The sequence below is a fragment of the Kogia breviceps genome, chromosome 7, assembly GCF_026419965.1.
Source record: "Kogia breviceps isolate mKogBre1 chromosome 7, mKogBre1 haplotype 1, whole genome shotgun sequence".
Classification (NCBI taxonomy): Eukaryota; Metazoa; Chordata; class Mammalia; order Artiodactyla; family Physeteridae; genus Kogia; species Kogia breviceps.
The window spans coordinates 67,208,835-67,230,987 of record NC_081316.1 but is presented as its reverse complement, the minus strand read 5'-3'; the positions used below and the strand labels follow the sequence as shown (position 1 = coordinate 67,230,987).

The following is a 22,153-nucleotide window of genomic DNA, read 5'->3' as shown; positions in this document are numbered from 1 at the left end:
TCAGTTTTTCTGTTATTGATCCCATCTGGAGTATTTTTAATTTCATTTATTGTGTTGCTCATCATTGCTTGCTTCCTGTTTATTTCTTCTAGGTCCTTGTTAAATGTTTCTCGCATTTTGTCTATTCTGTTTCCAAGATTTTGGATCATCTTTACTATCGTTATTCTGAATTCTTTTTCAGGTAGACTGCCTATTTACCCTTCATTTGTTAGGTCTGGTTTGTTTTTACCTTGCTCCTTCATCTACTGTGTGTTTTTCTGTCTTTTCATTTTGCTTACTGTGTTTGGGTTCTTTTTGCAGGCTGCAGGTTCGTAGTTCCCGTTGTTTTTGGTGTCTGTCCCCAGTGGCTGAGGTTGGTTCAATGGGTTGTGTTGGTTTCCTGGTAGGGGGAAGTAGTGCCTGTGTACTGGTGGATGAGGCTGGATCTTGTCTTTCTGATGGGCAGGTCCACGTCTGGTGGTGTGTTTTGGGGTGTCGGTAGCCTTATTATGATTTTAGGTTGCCTCTCTGCTAATGGATGTGTCTCTTGTCCTGTCTTGGTAATTGTTGGGCCAAGGGTGTCCAGCACTGTAGCTTGCTGGTCGTTGAGTGAAGCTGGGTCTCGGTGTTGAGATGGAGATCTCTGGGAGATTTTCGCCATTTGGTATTACGTGGAGCTGGGAGGTCTCTTCTGGGCTAGTGTCCTGAAGTTGGTTCTCCTACCTCAGAGACAAAGCCATGACTCCTGGCTGGAGCACCAAGAGCCTTTAATCCACAAGGCTCAGAAGAAAAGGGCGAAAAAATAGAAAGGAAAGATTGGAAGGAAGGAAGGAAGAAAGGGAGGAAGAAAGGAAGGAAGAAAGGGAGGAAGAAAGCAAGAAAGGAACGAAGGAAGGAAGGGAGGAAGAAAGCGAGGAAGGAAGAGGAAGGAAGGGAGGAACGATGGGAGAAGGGAAGAAGGAAGGAAGAAAGGGAAGGAAGGAAGGAAGAAAGGGAAAAAAGGAAGGAAGAAAAGGGAAGAAAGGAAGAAAGGAGGAAAGAAGATAAAATAAAGTAGGATAAAATAAAGTTTTTAAAATAAAAAATAATTATTAAGAAGAAAAATTTTAAAAAGAAAAAAAAAACTCTTCGGTCAGAACCCGAGGACAAATGGTGAAAGCAAACCTATACAGACACAATCTCACACAGCACCACACACATACACACTCAGAAGAAGAGAAAAAGTGGAAAATAATAATATATCTTGCTCCTGAAGTCTACCTCCTCAACTTGGGATGATTCTGTCTATTCAGGTATTCCACAGATCCAGGGCCCTTCAAGTTGATTATGGAGATTTAATCCGCAGCTTCTGAGGCTGCTGGGAGAGACCTCCTCCTCTCCTCTTTGTTCGCACAGGTCCTGGGGTTCATCTTTGGACTTGGCCCCACTTCTGCACGTAGGTGGTCCGAGGGCGTCTGCTTTTCGCTCAGGATGGGGTTAAAGGAGCAGGTGATTCGGGGGTTCTGGCTCAGGCCGGGGGGAGGGGGTTGCACAGATGCGGGGTGAGCCTGCAGCGGCAGAGGCCGGCGTGACGCTGCACCAGCCTGAGGTGCGCCACGCGTTCTCCTGGGGGTGCTGTCCCTGGATCCCGGGACCCTGTCAGTGGCGGGCTGCACAGGTTCCCAGGAGGGGAGGTGTGAGGAGTGACCTGTGCTCGCACAGAGGATTCTTGGTGCAGCAGCAGCAGCCCTAGTGTCCCATGCCCATCTTTGGTGTCCATGCTGACAGCCGTGACTTGTGCCCATTTCTGGAGCTATGTTACGTGGCGCGCTTAATCCCCTCTCCTCTTGCACCAGGACACAAAGAGGCAAGAAAAAGTCTTTTGTCTCTTCGGCATTTCTGTGCCTGTCTCTGGAGCTCCCTTAAGCGTTGCGCTGAATCCCCTCTCCTCGTGCCCCCAGAAGCAAAGAGGGAAGTAAAGGTCTCTTGCCTCTTCGGCAGCTCCAGACTTTTCCCTGACTCCCTTGCGGCTAGCTGTGGTGCACTAACCCCTTCAGGCTGTGTTCACGCAGCCAACCCCAGTCCTCTCCCGGTTTCCAACCACCGAAGCCCGAGCCTGAGCTCCCAGCCCCCGTCCTTCCCGGTGGTTGAGCAGACAAGCCTCTCGGTCTGGTGGGTGCCGGTCGGCACCGATCCTCTGCTGGAATCTCTCTGCTTTGCCCTCCGCACCCTGTTGCTGCACTCTCCTCTGCGGCTCTGAAGCTTCCCCCTCTGCCACCCACAGTTTCCGCCCATGAAGGGGCTTCTAGTGTGTGGGAGCCTTTCCTCCTTCACAGCTCCCTCCCACTGGTGCAGGTCCCGTCCCTATTCTTTCGTCTCGGTTTATTCTTTTTTCTTTTGCCCTACCCAAGTATGTGGGGTGTTTCTTGCCTTTTGGAAGGTCTGAGGTGTTCTGCCAGCATTCAGTGTGTGTGCTTTAGGAGTAGTTCCACGTATTTCTGATGTATCTGTGGGGATGAAGGTGATCTCTGCGTCTTATTCTTCCGCCATCTTCTCCTATGAAGTAGAGGGACATTTATATATTTTTATTTTCTCCCCTGCTAAACAACACTGTGCTGATCATCTTTTCCAATGCATTTTGCATACTTACCTGCTTACTTTCTTACATGAATTACTAAAAGGGAAATTGTCAATTTAGAGGATGTAGACACTTAAAGTAAGATATGTATTGCAAAATTTATGTACAGAAATATTGAAGAAATTATACTCTCAGTAAAATGACTTTTATTACATGATTTTCAATAGTAGTTCTACCATTCTTTATAGTCTGTGGTACTGTGATCAGTAAGCAGACTTTTTCTTTGCTTTAATTTTATACATTTGTTTACTAGCAAAATGGGATATTTTTTCGTATTTGTTTGGCCATTTGATTATTGATGGTATTTACCCATTTTGGGATATTAAGACCCTTTAATAAGTCTGTTGAAATTTTTTCTTGTTAGTGTCATGTGTATTTTTTACTTTGTTTATATTTGCTATGAATATATTTTAAATATTTTTACCAAACCTATCAGGTTTTTGTTTTATGACTTAACGTTCTTGGTATAATTCATTGACAGGCCTTCTCCACCCCCAAGATCATAAAAATGTACACCTGTATTTCCTTTGAGAACTTGTTCAGTTTTATTTTTATGGATAGCTTTAATATTTTAGAAATACATAATTTTGTATAAAGTAAGTATTTAACTTTTTTTAAGTCTTTAGGTAGTCATTTATAATATATTGAATGAATTATTTTTTCCCACTAATTAGAAATGACACATTTATTATATGTTACATCATTTTTTATAAAATCAATCTATTTCTTTACTCTCAAATCTATTTTATTGATGTTTTTGTTGTTTCCTGGAATTAGTTCCATTCTATTTTAATTACTGTAGTTTTCAGTAATTCAGGCAGATAGCAAATAATTAGTGAACACCTACTATGTGACAGGGTAAGTCTTCTTTAATTTGTCACTAAAAAGTAACTTTACATTCTTATGTGTGCTTTTTGTTGTTGTTAAATTTAGAATCAATTTTGTCAAGTTCAAGCTCAAAAGAAACAGTTTTCCAAAATACATTATAAATTTACAATTCATTTTGGAATTTTGATTTAAATTTAATTAAATATATAGATAAATCAAGGACAATTAATATCTTTGTAATATTGAGTAATCTCATCCTAAAATACTGGTTATTTCTCAATTCAAAATTTTTTAAAATTTTTATTAGAGTTGGGTTGTTTTACAATGTTACATTAGTTTCTACTGTACAGCAAAGTGAATCAGCTACACCTATACATATATCCCCTCTTTTTCGGATGTCTTTCCCATTTAGGTCACCACAGTCAATTCAGATTTTTATTTATGCTCTTCAGTACATTTCTCCATACAGTTGTTATGCAAGTATCCTTAAGATATTTTTATTTTTTTTCAATTGTATGGTGAATCTTTGTTTTCTTATGTTTTCTGACTTTCCTGGTGCTAGTCTGCCCATTTTTTTAAACCCTTGTCATTAAATCTATAGTGTTATTTTTTTTTAATTGGGTTATATGGGAAAATAGTTATATGAAAATGGTGATTACTTTTGCTTTTGCTACTCAGCATTACAATATTTAAACTTTCTTGTATTCTTGAAGTAGAATTTCAGAACTTTGATTAATAACACTTTTCTGTGTTTAAGTGATTACTTCTTGCATTTAAGATGAAGATTGTCATCTTTAGAAAGTATCTTTGCATTCAAAGTTTATTCAAAAGTTTTTTTTGTTAATTTGCTTTTAAATTAGGAATGGGTATCTAATTTTTATGAAATAATTTTTTTGGTATCCTTTGAGATAACTGTGATTTTTTTTTCTTTTGTTAATGAGATGAATTGCCTGAATATATTTCCTAACATTGGACCATTCTTGCTTTCTTTGACTCCTATTTGATTATGGCATTTCCTTTAATATACCACTACATTTAATTTGTTAATATTTTATTTTGAATTTATATATTTATACATAACATGGCCTTTAGTTTTCTTCTTATGTTTTTTTAGGGGTTATTATGAGTTTATGTTTTGAATTGTGAACTTTTTATATAATTTCTTTTTTTTAACCTTTTTTTTTAGATTGTTTTTTTGATGTGGACCATTTTTAGTCTTTATTGAATTTGTTACAGTATTGCTTCTGTTTTATGTTTTGGTTTTTTGTCCACGAGGCATGTGGGATCCTAGCTCCCCAACCAGGGGTTGAACCCTCACCCCTTGCATTGGAAGGTGAAGTCTTAACCACTGGACCACCAGGGAAGTCCCTTATATAATTTCTTAATGCTCTAGAACAGTTAAGAATCACAGAGTGAGGCATTTTGACATAGTAGTTAAAAACATTGGCTTTGTAGTCAAATAGTCCTGAATTTCAATACAGTGTTTGTAACTCTTGCGGTGTGACCTTAGATTCATTTTTATTTTTCATACTAAAAACATGGCTATTAATATCAATATCATAGAATTGTTGTGAACATTAATAATAATTTGAATGCTTTTCATCTGCCAGGTACTGTTAAAATACTTCATGTATAATTAAACTTATTTAATACCCATAATTGTACTATTATCCTTGTTTGGTAAATGAAGAAACTGAGGCAGACAGTTTAAATAACCAAGATTACATAGCTCATGTGTAAATTTGAACCTAGGCATTGTTTATAGAGCCCACTTAAATGATACAATAGATGTAGTAAAATAAGCATTGGATAAATTGTGGTAACTGCTGTTTTTGTTTTTATTATTACCATATTTTATTTAATCTGAGAAGCCACTAATTGTAGATACATCATTAATTTATGTATCACCAAGAAAAAAAGCATTGCCTATGAGGCAATGCTTATATTATGAAAATATTCCCCCCCCACTGCCATCAGTTTCACTCTATTGATGTTGTCATTAAATTTAATAAACACGTTAAACCTGAACTTTTAAAATAATTTGAAAAAATGAAATATAATGGATTATCTCTGCCAAGACTAAGATGATAACTTTCCACCTCAGTTCTCATACTTTATTGAAATAATTTGAAATTTTAATTACAGTTTACTATAAATTTAAAAAATATGCATGTTATTCTTGACAGTTATATTTTTCACAACTACAAGAAAAATTATTTAGACTTAACCATTACATTAGCCATTTGGTTTATAGCATGCATTCCTTTTTTCAGAGATCTTTGCCCTTATTCATTTATGGTTTGGCTTAATGATCTTGAGTAATTTTCCCCCAAGAATTAGTAAGTGATTTACTTTTTGATTCCTTTCATTTTGAAAAATAACTTTCTTTTGTCCACGTCAAGGAAGGATAATTTGACTGAATTGAATTCTGTATATAGAATTATTGCCTTATAATTTTTATCAAAATTTGATCTTTATTCCATTATCTTCTAGCATTTAGTATTGTAAGCAAATAGTAGATAACAGTCTGTTTTTCTTTCCTTTGTAGGCAATGTGTTATTTACCTAACTCTCATTTGTTTACATGCTCACATACCCTTCTCCCCTGATCCAATCTTTGTGAAGAATTTTTTTTCTGAATGAATTTTGAGACTCAGGAATTAGGATTTTTTATGTATGAGTCTTTGTATGCTTCACTTTTTCCCCTCCCCTAAGGCTGTTAGGTGAGCCCTTTGGACCTAGAAAGTTAGCTGAGGAAATTTTCTCTCTTTTTTGTTAATGCTTCTATTATGTTTGCTTTTTCTTTCTGAAAGTACTAGTATATGCATATTAGATTCTGTAGAATTAATTGTTCATGTGTCTTTTCCCTATAACTTAAATCAATTTACCGTTTTTTCCTAAGTATAGTGAATTCCCAGGCTAGTGTTGAATTCACAAATTTGGATTCAACTCTTTCTATTCTTCTACACACTACATGCATATTTTTGAACATAGTTTAATTTTAAGTCTTTATTATTCTTGAACTGCTCTTTTTTATGAGAATCTATTTTGTTTTAGCATTTTAGTAACATCTGGATTCTCACTGACCATAGGAATTATTTTTAAAAAAATTATGTTTTTATTGTTTTCTGAATTACATTTTGTTTTAGTGCTGTTCACTTGGTCAAAGGGTTCCTTTTCAGCTCCCAGGATATTTTCATTATTTGGTAATTTTTCATTGGTTATTCATATTTTTTTAAGTATTCATTTTATGGTAGTGTGTTTCCTTGCTAGGGCTGCCATAACACAGCTACACAGGCTAGGTGGCTTAAACAACAGAAATTTATTTTCTTACAGCTCAGGAGAATGGAAGTCCAAGGTCAAGATGTTAGAGGGTTTGGTTTCATCTGAGGTTTCTCTTCTTGATTCATAAATGACTTCCTCCTTTCTCTGTCCTCAAATGATCTTTTCTCTGTGTGTGCACATTCCTCATGTCTCTTTGTGTGTCCAGATTTGTTCTTCTTACAAGGACATCAGTCATACTGGATTAGGGCCTAACCCAATGACCTCATTTTAACTTAATCACCTCTTTAAAAATCCTGTCTACAAGGTCATATTCTGAGGTACTAGGGATTAGGGGTTCAACATATAAATTTGGGGGGGGACATATTTCAGGCCATGTCAGGTAGGATGATTGTATGGGTCTTTTATTACTCTTTGTTGAGTTTTTCTTTCATTGTGCTACATGACAGTGTATCGTGACACAGTGGCATGTGGGGTACAAGTCATTGAGCCCTTTTTAATTTTAAATATCTTGTTTAATTTTTCCTCCTTTCTAGTCAATGGAAATCTTCCAGTTGAAATTAAAAGAAGCTGAGAAAACTGCATTTATGAAAGAAGACTGTAGACGAGTACGGTGGCGGAAACCAGCATACTCAGATAGAGCACAAAGTAGTCAGGAAAGTAGAAAATCAGACTTGGTAAAATATAATAAAAGTTCAAGAGATAAATATAATACGACAGATATTGCAAAGAATATCAATAAAGATAAGTTTATTGGTGATGAAAAAGATAGTAGATCTGGGTCTTTAGAAGCATGTAGAAGAGAATCCAGTCCAAAACAAAATCAAGAGTTTTCTTCTCATATCAATTTGAGACCTAAATTCTTAAGACCCTCTGATGAAGAACTGTCATTTCATAGCAAGGACAGAAATTTTGAACCATCTAGTTCATCTTCAGCACTGGTCTCTCAGCATTCTGTACATTGTGGTTTTCAAAAATCCACAGAGAACAGTGAAGAAAGTTTATCATGGTGGAGTCGATCTGATGGGAGAGAAGGAGACAGGAAACATTCAAATCGAAAACCATTAGAAACCAGTCATAGTGTTGACCGTGGACAAGTTTCAGAAGACGTGAGAGAAAAATCACAGGGTGAAAGCTTGAGAGAGGACTCTCTGAGGAAAGAACACCTACAGGATACAAAGTCTTCGCTTGCTGGGTATTTTTTCATTTATTTTTTAAACTGATTAGTGAATATTAAGGTCCAGAGGATTCAGAGAACTGAACTGTATTTTTAGAGCATCAGTTACTAATTAGATATGAGTTATGATTTTCTATTTCTTAAATTCGATGGAAGAGATAGGATATGCACTTTTAAGAACTCAGTACCGGTTTGTGGATTGTATTTCATCTTACAGTATATTTAGCAAAAAGAGCTGGAAGGTGAATTCAGTAGCTATATGTTTCCTCAAAATTTATTGCTTTTTTGCAATCTAAAAAACTAAATGAGTTTAGTAATTCTTTTAAATGGATATGCTACAAGAAATATTTTGGTAGATTTTGTTAGTACTGCCATATTACTTCCAAAGGAAATTGCTGCATTTTAAAGTATAGTCATAATTGTAAATATTGCATGCCTACTGGAGGTCTGGGAGACTGAAGGAAAATATGCTGCCATAGCCCAAATATAAAGTGAAAAAGATATGTGAAAGATCCTGCAGAGGGAAGCATGAATTTTGGTGGTGGTTTTGCAGATAAAGAAATCCACTTTGATTGTTGATAGGTTTTAAAGCTAATGTTAGAGGTTTTTTTTGTTTTTTTTTAATACACACATCTTTTTGAATCATCTTTACTATCATTATTCTGAATTCTTTTTCAGGTAGACTGCCTATTTCCTCTTCATTTGTTAGGTCTGGTGGGTTTTTATCTTGCTCCTTCATCTGCTGTGTGTTTTTCTGTCTTCTCATTTTGCTTATCTTACTGTGTTTGGGGTCTCCTTTTTGCAGGCTGCAGGTTCATAGTTCCCGTTGTTTTTAGTGGCTGTCCCCCGTGGCTAAGGTTGGTTCAGTGGGTTGAGTAGGTTTCCTGGTTGGGGGGACTAGTGCCTCTGTTCTGGTGGATGAGGCTGGATCTTGTCTTTCTGGTGGGCGGGTCCACGTCTGGTGGTGTGTTTGGGGATGTTGGTCACCTTATTATGATTTTAGGCAGCCTCTCTGCTAATGGATGGGGCTGTAGACCTATCTTGCTCTTTTTTGGGGATAGAGTGTTCACTGTTCGTTGCTGGTCCTTGAGTGAAGCTGGGTCTTGGTGTTTTGATGGAGATCTCTGGGAGATTTTCGCTGTTTGATGTTGCGTGTAGCTGGGAGGTCTCTATGGACCAGTGTCCTGAGGTTGGTTCTCCCACCTCAGTGACACAGCCCTGGTGCCTGGCTGGAGTGCCAAGAGCCTTTAATCCACACGGCCAGAGGATCCACCAACCTCCTCCTTAGAGACGGTTTCTGCACTGAAACCACACATCTTTTAAAAAATATTTATTACGCTGCTCTGGGTCTTAGTTGTGACATATTGGATCTTTAGTTGCGGCATAAGGACTCCCTAGTTGTGGCATGCATGCAGGATCTAGTTCCCTGACCAGGGATAGAACGCAGACCCCCTGCAGTGGGAGCACAGAGTCTTACCCACTGGACCACCAGGGAAGTCCCCTAATGTTAGAGTTCTGAAAGCAAATATAGATAGGATAGTGGTTGTACCCATAATGATTAGGAAAACAGGCAGCACTTATTGGTTTTACTATTCTTGTACCTGTAGCACTTATATATAGGGCTGAGTCAGTCGATCAGGAAACCCAAGTTGAATGGGATCAAACCTGGGAAAACTTGATTTAGCCATAGGGCTGGCACTATTTGAAATAGCCATAAATAGAAAATGAGTATCCAAAGGATAATAACTAACTTATACTTGAATGATCATTAAAATATGTTTTAAAATATCACCAAATGAATGGGACACTGAAGGAAGAGGTTTTAGGAAATAATAGAATTCATTGGTGACAGTAGTAGGTATAAGCATTGTGGTTTGGGGTCATGAGTCTGGTAAATCACTTTTGTTAGTGACTCCATCTGAAGCTGTGGATTACAGAGCACAGTGTGTAGCTTTCAGTAAGAGGGAAAATCTGGACTGAATGATGGGAGGCCCAGTCACATGGGCTCTGGTTCACATCAGGGCTTTGTTCCCAGGAAACAAAAGGAGAAATACAGTTGTATTGACTGGATAAACATGGCAGGGATTAGAGAATGTCTAAGGCTGTATACATATATAATTGTACAGGCTTCACTCCAGGTACTCTGGAAGGTAGACTGTTTCCAGTCACCAGTTGCTCATGGGATGAGGCTCTTTATTTCCTGATATCATTAGGGTTGGCTTAACATTTGGGTGATGTGTAGGTTTTTACTTCTGTGACTGCAGCTAAGCAGAATATGTAAGCAATCTTACATTGTTAGTATTCCTTCTGGTTCTATAATTGCTTCACGTTTATATGTTGTAAGCTTCTGATAGATATACTGTAATACAGGAGCTCAAAAGCTTTATGTTTTGGTCTGAAGACAGTATTCTTTGTTAGCTGTGTTAATTTTGATGTTACAGATGTTTTGAGGCTTTCCGTGAATTCCATGATTGGCTGGAGAGGGAAAGGACAATCTAGGAATATTCCACATATACGTAAAACGAAAAAGAATTCCTGAGCATGTAGAGTGGTATAAAGTGAGAAACCAAGGGTGGGACCTTGAAGAATGCCTGTTTTCAGGGAGTGGAAAGATTCAGTGAAGGATTGTTAGAAGCTGTTAATTTGTCTGAACATTATCCTGCGTATATGTTGAATTCTTTATAAAATGCCAGAATTCTAGGGAGCTTTAGAACCAATGAATTTCAGAACTAGAAAAAAAAAAATCATAGAACTGATTTTAGAACCAGAAGAAATTATAGACTGACCTGGGCATTTTCCAGATTCAGAGATCGAGGCAACTGAGATTGTGACTTGCACAGTGCTATGTAACTGGGGTTGCCAGATTTATTAAATAAAAATGTTTGGACATACTTAAACTAAAAAACAAAAATATTTTTTACCTGAAATTCGAATTTAACTGGGTGTCATGTGTTTTATTTGGTAGCTGTACATAGCACTTGGCCATTTATTGGGTCTGTGACCTTTTTACAAGAGATAAAATAATTATAATCATCTCTGGGTATCTACCAGGGGATTGGTTCCAGGACCCCAGCAGATACCCAAATCTGGGAATGCTCAAGTATGTATATAAAAAGGTGTAGTAGTATTTTTATGTATAACCTATGCACTGTCTCCGCCAGTGAAGGGCCTTCCTAGTGTGTGGAAACCTTTCCTGCCTCTCAGATCCCTCCCAGGGGGGCAGGTCCCATCCCTATTCTTTTGTCTCTGTTTTTTTCTTTTTTCTTTTGCCCTTCCCAAGTACGTGGGGAGTTTCTTGCCTTTTGGGAAGTCTGAGGTCTTCTGCCAGCGTTCAGTAAGTGTTCTGTAGGAGTTGTTCCACATGTAGATGTATTTTTGACCTATTTGTGGGGAGGAAGGTGATCTCCACATCTTACTCCTCATGAAGGTCTCCCTCTCAGAGAGAGAGAGGAAATTGTTTTCATTGCATGTTGAATGAAAAGAGTTGGAAAAATTAATTCCTATGACCTGTAAAGTCATTTGAGGAGTGTAAGTTTGCTAGGACTGCCGTAAGAAAGGAGATCTTAAAGGTCTCCCTCTCTGAAGTATTGTTGATATACAATATTATATAAGTTATAGGTTACAATGTAGTGATTCACAATTTTTAAAGTTTATACTTAATTTATAGTTATTATAAAGTATTGGCTGTATTCTCTGTGTTGTATAATAATATTGTTATAGCTTATTTTCTCCCATATTTATTCTTAATTCCTTCCTTCCTTCGTTTCCTTCTTCCCCCCTCCCTTCTTCCCTCCCTCCCTCCCTTCTTTCTTTCTATTTTTATGATGTGGACAATTTTTAAAGTCTTTATTGAATTTGTTACAATATTGCTTCTGTTTTATGTTTTTGGTTCTTTGGCTGCGAGGCCTGTGGGATCTTAGCTCCCTGACCAGGGATTGAACCCACACCCCTACATTGGAAGGTGAGGTCCTTACCACTGGATTGCCAGGGAAGTCCCCTCTCCCATATACTTTAAATCATCTATAGATTACTTATAATACCCAGTACAATGTAAATAGTTGTATATACAGTGTAAATGCTATGTAAATAGTTGCCAACTCTCAGCAAATTTAAGTTTTATTTTTTGGAACTTTTTAAAAGTTTTTTTCTAAATTTCCTGGTTGGTTGAATCTAAGGATGGGGGATCCCATGGATACTGAAGGGCTGACTGCCATTTTATATAAGGGACTTGAGAATCTGCAGATTTTGGTATCTGCATTGGGTCTTGGAATATACCAACAGATAACTGTACTATTCTGAATCTTATTTTTTCCAATCAGTATTATCTTAAAGACCTTTTCACACCAGCCCATATGTATGCACTTTTTTTCATTTTGAAGTCTCTGTTATTCTGCTGTAAAGCTTAGAGATAAGCAAGTATTTCTCATCAGTTTCCTGTTGATGGACTTTACGGTAATTTCTAGTTTGTTGCTCTAAATAATACTACAGTGAATAGTTTTGTATGTGTATTTTTGCATATTACTTAAATATAGCTGTAAAATAAATTCTAAGGAGTGGAATTATATTTATATATTTTGTTGTACTCACCAATTTACACTCTTACCAGTCATGTATGAGAATGATTTTTCTCTTCCTTGCTGATAGTATTATTGAGGTTTTTAATCTTTGCCATAGATATAGTTGAGGAACAGAAGCTTTCTTTGGTTTGCACTATGTAAGTATGGGTGAAGTTTGGCATATTTTTATAAATGTTGTTAATTTTAATTTTATTTTATTAACCAGTTATATATTTTACCTAGTTCTTGAGGGTTTTTTTGTGTGTGTGTGTGAGCACTTCTGTAGTTGTCATGTGATATAATTTTTCATCATCTTTAGATTTCCTCTTTTTGTGTTTTTACTTTTCTTTTTTCATCTGTTTTTTCATTCATTCTTACTGTGATCTGATTTATCATTCTTTTCCTTTGTGCTTTTTAGGCCCTTAAGTAGCTGGAAGACATTCTCTAATAGTGGCCCATGTGATTAAGAATCTTAAGCTTTTTATTCTTAGAAACAAAATGTTTGTGTATAATTTTTCTTTATTGGAAAATATATTAGCTATATATATACAAGAGTTTGAAACCTAGGATAGTATGTAATATGAACAAAAACTAATGTGGTATCCTTAATTTAGATTTTATCTAAGTTGATATCAGGAGCTAACTCATTTTATATAATATAAAATATTATGTAAGGTTAAAAAGGTTAAAAACTTCGGCAGAGTTTGCTGTGATAGCCTAGGAGGACAAGAGAAGGATACCAGGTTCTGAAGGGTTTGAGTTTAGTCATGAGATCCTTAGGGGAGAAAGTTTGAGAACAAGTGGTAAGAAAAGAAGAATTAAAGGGACAAGATCTTTGAATACTGTCAGCAGGCAAAGAATAATTGCAATATACTCAAGGTTTCTGAAATGTCATTGGGCTGGAGCTTTTAAAATTATTTTTTCCTCAAAAGTTTTCAGCCAGAGTTTGTGTTTTGTGTGTGTATGTGTCTGTGTTGTGTGTGTGTTGTAAAGAGAGGCCGTTTTAGTGGGAAAATTGGATTTGCTTTTTAGAAAATAATTGTGAAGAGGGCTTTTGAAATATAGCAGTAATCCAGGAAAATGAGAAGCACTTGTACATTTTTATTTTTATAAGATAATTGCAGATGTCATGCTGATGTTTCTTTCAGAGCATCTGCTCGTCATTATAAATGCTTAGAGTCTTCCATTATAAATGGAAGCATCTATGCTGTTTGTTGCAGAGCAGTGTCTTTGCTATGTTGGTAACAATAATGTGTTCTTCAGTCATTGATACCAAAGAAATTTAATTTTAATGTCTTTATTTGATACCCATTACTGTTCTATCAATACTAAGTGTGTTGAAGTATCTGTTAATACTGAAAATATCAGAGATGTTCAGAATCCTTCTGTATCATCTCATTTATCCTGATCTACATGCCATATACTAATAAACAATTCCTGTTAGAAAATACACCCCCCCACCAAGCCAGGTCAAAACAAAACAAAAAAAGATGTGTGAAGGACGAATTTCATGACCATGAAAGTTGCCTCTTTAAAGGTCTCTTGAGATTCCAGTTATCTTCTTGAAACTTGTGAGCTTTGGTTGGACGTCAGCATACCTTCTTGATTGTCCTCTCTTGATTGATTCTTTAAGCTTGCATACTGAAAAGTGAAGAGAAAAGTAAAGTTTCTCAAAAACAGGGAAGAGTCTGATAAAATGACAAAGATATGTCTTTGGATAGACAATAATACAGGTCTTCAGCAATTTAATCAAGAATATTGTCATTGTAAAAGAGGATTTATAAGCCAGATTTCATAGTCTAAATTATGACTATGGGTTATGATATGGTAGAAATAGAAACTGTATGTGGGAGACATGGGTGAAATGAAGTGCTTCCCTCACTTCCGTTTTTTTTAAGGTGCAGATACTTGAATATATTTATAGTGGAAAAGAGTTGGTATCAGTTTTAGAAGAAGCTAAACATATAGAGTGATGATGGATGGGGTAATTTAGCAGGATCTCAAGGTTAATGTGGATATATGTATGATACAGTGTACTCACACAAGTAGAGAAGGATTAGCCTTGAGTGGAAACATTAAAGAAGAGGAGAGTGTGGCTAGGGGTGTGGGTGATGTGAACAAATTTTAGGAATTCTTTCTTGATGACTTAAGTCAGTTATTTTTTAACATATGGTTCCCAGAATATTGGTGTTCCTTTTCATCTGTATATGGATCACATACACAGAAAGAGTAATGTGACAATTTGGTTTACACACAGCTCATAAAATGGAAATGTCTCTCATTGTTATGACTTACTGCTATAAGCATATTTTATTTTTACAAAAAAATATTAATGAACCTTTGGAATAAAATTGCCTTAAAATTATTGCATGTGCACATGTTTCCTTTAAGTCATCCTTAGAAACTGAAAGTGAGACAAATAGACTGTTTTACTCATTCAAATTTGAAAAAAATTTTCTGGTCTTGTGTGACAAAGAATGAAGTAACAAGGGAGGTTGTTATTGTATCAGAGATATTCCTTGGAACTTAAATCATATGACTTTGACAAATTTCTTCTGCTATTCATCTCATGTTTATTGACATTTTTGTAGAAATATTATTGGGTTGCCTGAAATTCAAATAAATTACATTTACAATACAATAAAAATGATGTATACCTCAGAATTTAATTTAAAAATGTTACTGAAAAATATTTTCTATACAAGAAATGTATAACTCATAATGCAAGCAATATCTTTTATTAAAGCATATAAAAATGAATAACGTTCTGCTTACACGACTGCAGCGTCCCCACTGCGTTGGTTTTAAAAATGTAGACTGAAGGAACTTGAGAGGGAACAAAAATATGTTTTTTCTAATGGTGCTTTACCTGAAATGTTTTACATTTCTTAGTCTAAGCACCATAGTATTGCCTTTCCTTTCACCAATATGAGTAGAAATTTTTTTTTGATTTCCTACAGAGATTAATGTCTTTAAAAAAAACAAAACTCAAATGCTCTCTAGTAACAGATTTCTTTTTTTTTTTGCCCAAAAGGAATTCAGTATTTAAATATAATTTCCACATATGGTTGTTAAAGTTTCGATTTTGAGCTCTTTGTATGTTTTGCTATTACTTGCTCAGAATATATGTTGAAAACTCAGGTTAATTTCGGTAGAGTATGATAAAATCTAGATATGGAGGAAAACTAGTAATATCATAGATATATTCTTAATATTTGTGATTATGACTGATTTTTTTCTGCTTTAAATATTTTTTATCACTCCCTTTGAGGGTTTTTAAAAACAACAATTTATTGAAGTATAATCTACATTAAACTGCATATGTAGAAACTGCATATATATATAAAGTGTACAATTTGGTAAGTTTTTGAAATGTGTATATTCTAATAAAACCATCACCCCCAAAAGTTTCCTGGTGCCCTTTCATAATCATCCCTCCTGCCTCTCCAAACACTAGCAACACCCCTAGACAACTACTCATCTTTTTTTTTTTTAAATTATAGACTGGTTTGTATTTTCTAGAGTTTTATATAAATGGGATCATACCTCATACCTTATACACTTTTTTTTCTGCTCTGGCTGGCTTCTTTCATTCAGCATGATTATTTGAATTTCATCCATGTTCTTGCATGTAACAATAGTTTGTTCCTTTTTGTTGATGGATAGCATGCCATTAGCAGATATATTGTACCACAATTTGTTTTCCCATTCACCTGCTGGTGGACATTTAGAAAGTTTTTAGTTTTTGGTTGCTATAAATAAAGCTTCTTTGAACATTCATGTACAAGTCTTAGTATGAACATACACTTTCTTTTCTCTTGAGTAAATACCTAGGAGAAGAATGGCTAGATCATATGATAACTATATATTTAAATTTTAAGAAACTGCCAAACTGTTTTACCAAGTGGTTGTGTCATTTTACACTACCACCAGCAGTGTATTAGACTTCCAATTCCTCTACCTTCTTGCAGGAACTTGGAATAGTCAGTCTTTTTAATTTTCACTATTCTAGAGGATGTGTAGCAGTATCTCATGGTTTTGTGTTCCCCTAATGACTGTTGATGTTGAACATCTCTTCAGATGCTTGTTTGCCTTCCAGATGGCTTTTCGTAAAGTGCTTAGAATGTGTGTTCATTTTGCTTCTATCATTTCTTTATTGGTAATTTGTATCTTTTTTTTTCCTGATCAGTCAGGCTAGAAGTTTATCAGTTTTACTGATTGTCCTAACCAGTTTTTGGTTTCATTGAATTTCTTTACTCTTTCTGTTTTTTATTTATTTCTACTTTGATTTTTATTACTTCTTATATTCTGCTTTGGATTTAATTTGTTCTTTTTTTGCTTTCTTCAGTTGTAAGCTGATATCATTGATTTAAGATCTTCTTTTCTAATATAAGTATTTAGTGTTATAAATTTCCTTTTAAGTAATGCTTTAGCAGCATCCCACAAATTCTAATATGTTGTGTTTATATTTTTATTCAGTTGAAAATACTTTTAAATTTCTCTTTGATTTTGTTCTTGACACATGGGTTATTTACATGTGTGCTAAATTAGTTTAACTAATTTTTTAGTTTAACTAGTTTAATTAGTTTCCAAATAGTTGAGGATTTTTGCAGATGTCTTTGGTAATTTCTAATTTAATTTCACTGTGGTCAGAGAACTTACTTTGTATGGCTGGAATCCCTTTGTATTTATTGAAACTTGTTTTATGGCTCCGGATATCATCTATTTGGTAAATGTTTTATATGCACTTGGAAAGAATGTGTATTCTGTTGTTGCATATAGTATTCTGTTGTTGGGTGTAGTATTCTGTTGTTAGGTGTAGTATTCTGTGAATGTTAATTAGGTCATATTAGTTGCTAGTGTTATTCAGGTCTTCCATATCCATGCTGATTTTCTCTTTACTTATTCTATCAAGTATTGAGAGTGGGGTCTTGAAGTCAGCAACTGTAATTGTAGATTTGTCTATTTCTCTGGAATTCTGTCAGCTTTTGCTTTTGTATTTTGTTGCTCTGTTATTAGGTGCATAAATATTTATGGATTATTCTGTACTCTTGATGGATTGACTTCTTCTTCATATGAAATGACTTTCTTTGTCCCTGGCAATACTTTTTGCTCTGTAATCTAATTTGATATTTAGTAAACCTCTTCAGCTTTTTTTGACTAGTGTTAAAACATGTTACATCTTCTTCCATCATTTTATGTTTAACATTTATGTCTTTATAGTGCATTTCTTGTAGTTGAGTTTTGCTTTTGTATCCATCTGATGATTTCTGCCTTTTAATTCAGGTGTTTAGACCATTTATGTATATTGTGATATAATTAGGTTCAAATCTGGAATTTTCCTGTTTGTTTTCTCTTTGTCTTATCTGTTTTTTATTCTTTTTCTTTTAAGAAAATATTTCCTTCCTTCCTTCCTCCCTCCCTCCCTCACTCCTTCCCTCCCTCCTTCCTTCCTTCCTTTGATCTGGGTCTTTGTTGCCTCACGTGGGATCTTCATTTGTGGTATTCAGGATCTTTTAGTTGTGACATGCGGGCTTTTACTTGCAGCATGCAGGATCTAGTTCCCTGACTAGGGATCGATCCCTGGCCCCCTTCATTGGGAGCATGGAGTCTTAACCACTGGACCACCAGGGAAGTCTCACTCTCTTTTTCTTTTTTATCTGTCTTCTTTTGGATTGAGTATTTTTATGATTCCATTTCATTTCTTTAGTTATACACTTTTCGTTATTTTAATGATTTCTTTAGCTTTGACAGCATACATCTTTAATTTATCTACCTTCAAGTGATATTATGCCACTCCTGTATAAGGACTTTACAATAGTTTATTTACATTTCTCCCCATCCTTTCCTTTTTGTTAGTGTGTCATACAGTTTACTTATACTTGTTATAAACCACTGTTGTTATTTTTGTTTAAATAGTTATCTTAAAGAGATTTAGGTAATAGTAAACAAGTATTAAATATTTACTCTTGTAGTCATCATTTCTATTGCTCTTCCTTCCTCTGGGTTTATCCATATTTCAGTCTGGTATAATTTTTCTTCTGCCTGAAGGCTTTTCTTTAATATTCTTTCAGCTTTTTATGTCTGAAAAACTCATTTCACTTTTTTTAAAAAGATATTTTCACTTGATATAGAATTCTAGGTTGGCATTTTAAAGTACTTTAAAGATATTGCCACTTTCTTCTTGCTTACATTTTTTCTGATGAGAAATCTGCTGTCATACTTTCCTTTGTTTCTATGTGCATAACTGTCTTTTTTTTCCTCCTATGGCTGCTCTGAAATGTTCTCTTTATCACTAGTTTTGAGCAATTTGAATTATGATGTGACTTGCTGTGTTTTTTTTTCAGGTAGTTTTTTTGTTTGTCTTGTTTTTTGTACTTGGAATTCTGTGAGCTTCTTGGATATAAAAGTTTTTTAGTTTTCAACATATTTTGGCCTTTGTTTCTTCTGTCTCCCATTTCTTTCAGGGACTCCAGTGGCATGAATAGTAGGGTATTTAAGGTTGTCCCATAGCTCTTGGTTGTTCTTTTCCATTTTCAAAATTCTTTTTCTCTGTGTGTTTCATTTTGCATAGTTTCTAGTGCTAGGTAACTGATTTTTTCTTTTGCAGTCTAATCTTACATTAATCCTTTTCAGTGTATTTTTTTATCTCAGACATTGTAATTTTCACTTGTAGAAACTAAATTCTTATCTATTTTATATCTTAGTTGTCTTTAACTTTTTGAACATATGGAATAAATTTATAATAATAACTTTTAATGCCCTTGTCTGTTTCTTACCATCTGTGTCAGTTCTTGGTTTGATTGATAGCTTTTTCTCCTAATTATGGGTTTTATTTTTCTACATCTTTGCATGTCTGATAATCTTTAATTGGATACTAGATACTGCGAATTTTACTTTGTGAGTGCTGGATATTTTTGCATTCCTGGAAGTATTCCTTTTTTTTTTTTTTTTTTTTTTCTTTTGTGGTATGTGGGCGTCTCACTGCTGTGGCCTCTCCCATTGCGGAGCACAGGCTCCGGACGCACAGGCCCAGCGGCCATGACTCACGGGCCCAGCTGCTCCATGGCATGTGGGATCCTCCCAGACCAGGGCACAAACCCGTGTCCCCTGCATCGGCAGGCAGGCTCCCAACCACTGCGCCACCAGGGAAGCCCCCTGGAAGTATTCTTGAGCTTTATTTTGGGACATAGTTAACTTAATTGGAGATTGTTTTGTTCTTTTGAGTCCTGCTTTTAATATTTGTTAGGTGGGCTGAGAGCAGCATTTGGTCTAGGACTTATTTCCCACTAATGAAGCAAGACCCTTAATATTCTACCCAGTGCTTTCAGAATTATGAATTTTCCTCGTCTGACTTGTAGGACCAGGCACTATTACCAGGAGTGCTGAATACTCTTCCTTTAACCCTTTGGGATAGTTCTTTCCCTGACTCCAGGTAGTGTCTTGCTGAATACTCAATGGGCACTCTCTGCACTTCTCTGGGATTCTTTCACTGTGTAGCTCTCTCCTCTCTAGCTGCCTCGGACTCTTAACTATGTCTCTCTCATTAAGGAGTCCTTTATGCTCTGCCTGGGTTCACCCTCCCTGCACTGTAGTCTCAAATCTTTCTTAAGGCAGTAAGTTGGGACAACTTTGTACATGCCAGGAATCTGACCTTAGCTGGAAATTTCTCTTTTCTTCTGTGAGGCTTCAACAGTATAGGTTTCACACGTGATATTAGTTGTAAATTAGTTTATGTTGTCTAATACTGGGTTGACTTTTGCAAGAGCACATCACTGTTTTTATTCTTTAAATGCAGTTAAATGTAATTTCCTGATTATAGTTTCTTAGATTATCAGTAATTTATCACATTGAATGAAAAGAGTTTCCCTAGCTGTGTAGTATTTTAATTTTTGTTTGTTTCTTTTTTAGAATGAGTATGGGAATATTAAGTAATGAATAGCTGACATATTTTTCTCATTGCTACTGGATCTTTGGTCAGTTGTTATAACTGCCATAGTCCATCAATGCATTGTAACATAGAATCTTTAAGTACTGATTTATTGTGGCGCACTGAAGGTTATTTATTTATTTATTTAATGTACTAGAATCATTATCTATTTGTGCTGAATGCTTTGTTAAGGTCAGTTAAACTAACATTTGAATATTGGTGATGTTACTTGCAACAACTTACTTGTTGTTAATATGTACCTGTATTTCATATGCTCTTAATCTGTCCTCTTCAAACAGGAGTAGTTCAGTGGATGACTCTATCCACATCTTGAGTGTTGATGAGAAGAACAAGTTGGTAGCCAAGATTATCAAGGCAGAGATGATGGGAAATATGGTAAGACTTATATGTTGTTCTTTTGGAGAATAATTGCTAAATATTTAACTTCTTACAAGTAATTTTGGAAGTTCCTTAGCTATGTGGATGTAGCACACTTTGAAAATAACTGCAGCTTATTGATTCTTTGAAGAAATTCTTGAACACTTCTAAGAACAGTACTGTCTACTTCTAAGTAAATTACGTAATTTGTCAAATTTCTGAAATTTAAGATTCTAGGGAACTAAATGCTTTTTAATTTTCTGTTTAACTTGGATATTTGCTTTATTATTGTATTTATAACTTATTGAGCGTATTTGAGGGAGATAAAGATGTCACTGTCTTCTTTCCCTTTTTTAGTCATATTTTATTAAGAATGTGTATTACTTTCTTAAATTCCCTTACTTAGGAACTTTAAAAGTGAGCTAATAAAAAGGATGGTTAACTCATTTTTTCAAATCTTAAGGCAACATATTTGTGCCTGACAATGTGTTAAATGCTTTGTGTAGATTAGCTCACTTTATCCCCATAATAATGTTGTGATTTGAAACTTAACTCACAATTGAATAGAAATCAGAATTATTTAGTAAGAGTGGCACCTATCTATTTATTATATTGTCACATTTATATTATGCAAATACTGTTACATTGCTCATGGCAAAGTAACAAAGTCAGGCAGCTTTCCATGTCTTGATAAAATTGATTCCCTCATGGTCATACGCATGTACGCATCTCAAATCCAAATATAAGTGATCTTAAGTAGTGTTCTGTTTTGGTGTACCATCAGTATGACACTCTTTATTAAAACAAAAAGTAGCCAAACATGATAACTTCTGTTTTTATTAGTTTATATCTGTAATAAAAGTCATATCTTGCATTTGCTGCAATCTGGTAACACTGAACTTAAGCTCAACCCAGAAATTAGTAAGCAAGACAGACCACTGCCACCACCAACAGCAAGAAAACAACATATGAGTTTTGAAAGTACAATGAAATTAGTTAAAATAGTGAAAGAGAGATCACCAAGTTAAGAGGTTAACATATGTTAAAAGAAGTGTTCTGGGGCTTCCCTGGTGGCACAGTAGTTGAGAGTCCACCTGCCGATGCAGGGGACACGGGTTCATGCCCCCGTCCAGGAAGATCCCACATGCCATGGAGCGGCTAGGCCCGTGAGCCATGGCCGCTGAGCCTGTGCATCTGGAGTCTGTGCTCCGCAACAGGAGAGGACACAACAGTGAGAGGCCCGCATACCGCAAAAAAAAAAGAAGTGTTCTGTGTTCATGGAACCATTGCAGTGGAGAATGCTGTCTTTGCTTTTCATATAATTCTGTTTCTTTATTTCATTGTGATTTATTGCTTTATATGTCAGTTTTGTAATATAAATTTTTATAGATTTCCTAGAGTAAAAAT

General features: G+C 35.5%; 1 protein-coding gene across 2 annotated transcripts in view; it reads left to right on the top strand.

Moving 5' to 3' along the window:
- Positions 1-22,153, top strand: part of CWF19L2 (CWF19 like cell cycle control factor 2) — a 230,590-nt gene that overhangs the window by 72,669 nt on the left and 135,768 nt on the right. For both annotated transcript variants that reach the window (XM_059070794.2, XM_067038548.1), the window contains exons 8-9: positions 7,242-7,900; positions 20,668-20,764. In XM_059070794.2, the coding sequence (XP_058926777.2) occupies positions 7,242-7,900; positions 20,668-20,764 (756 nt within the window). The remainder of the gene's footprint in view (positions 1-7,241; positions 7,901-20,667; positions 20,765-22,153) is intronic.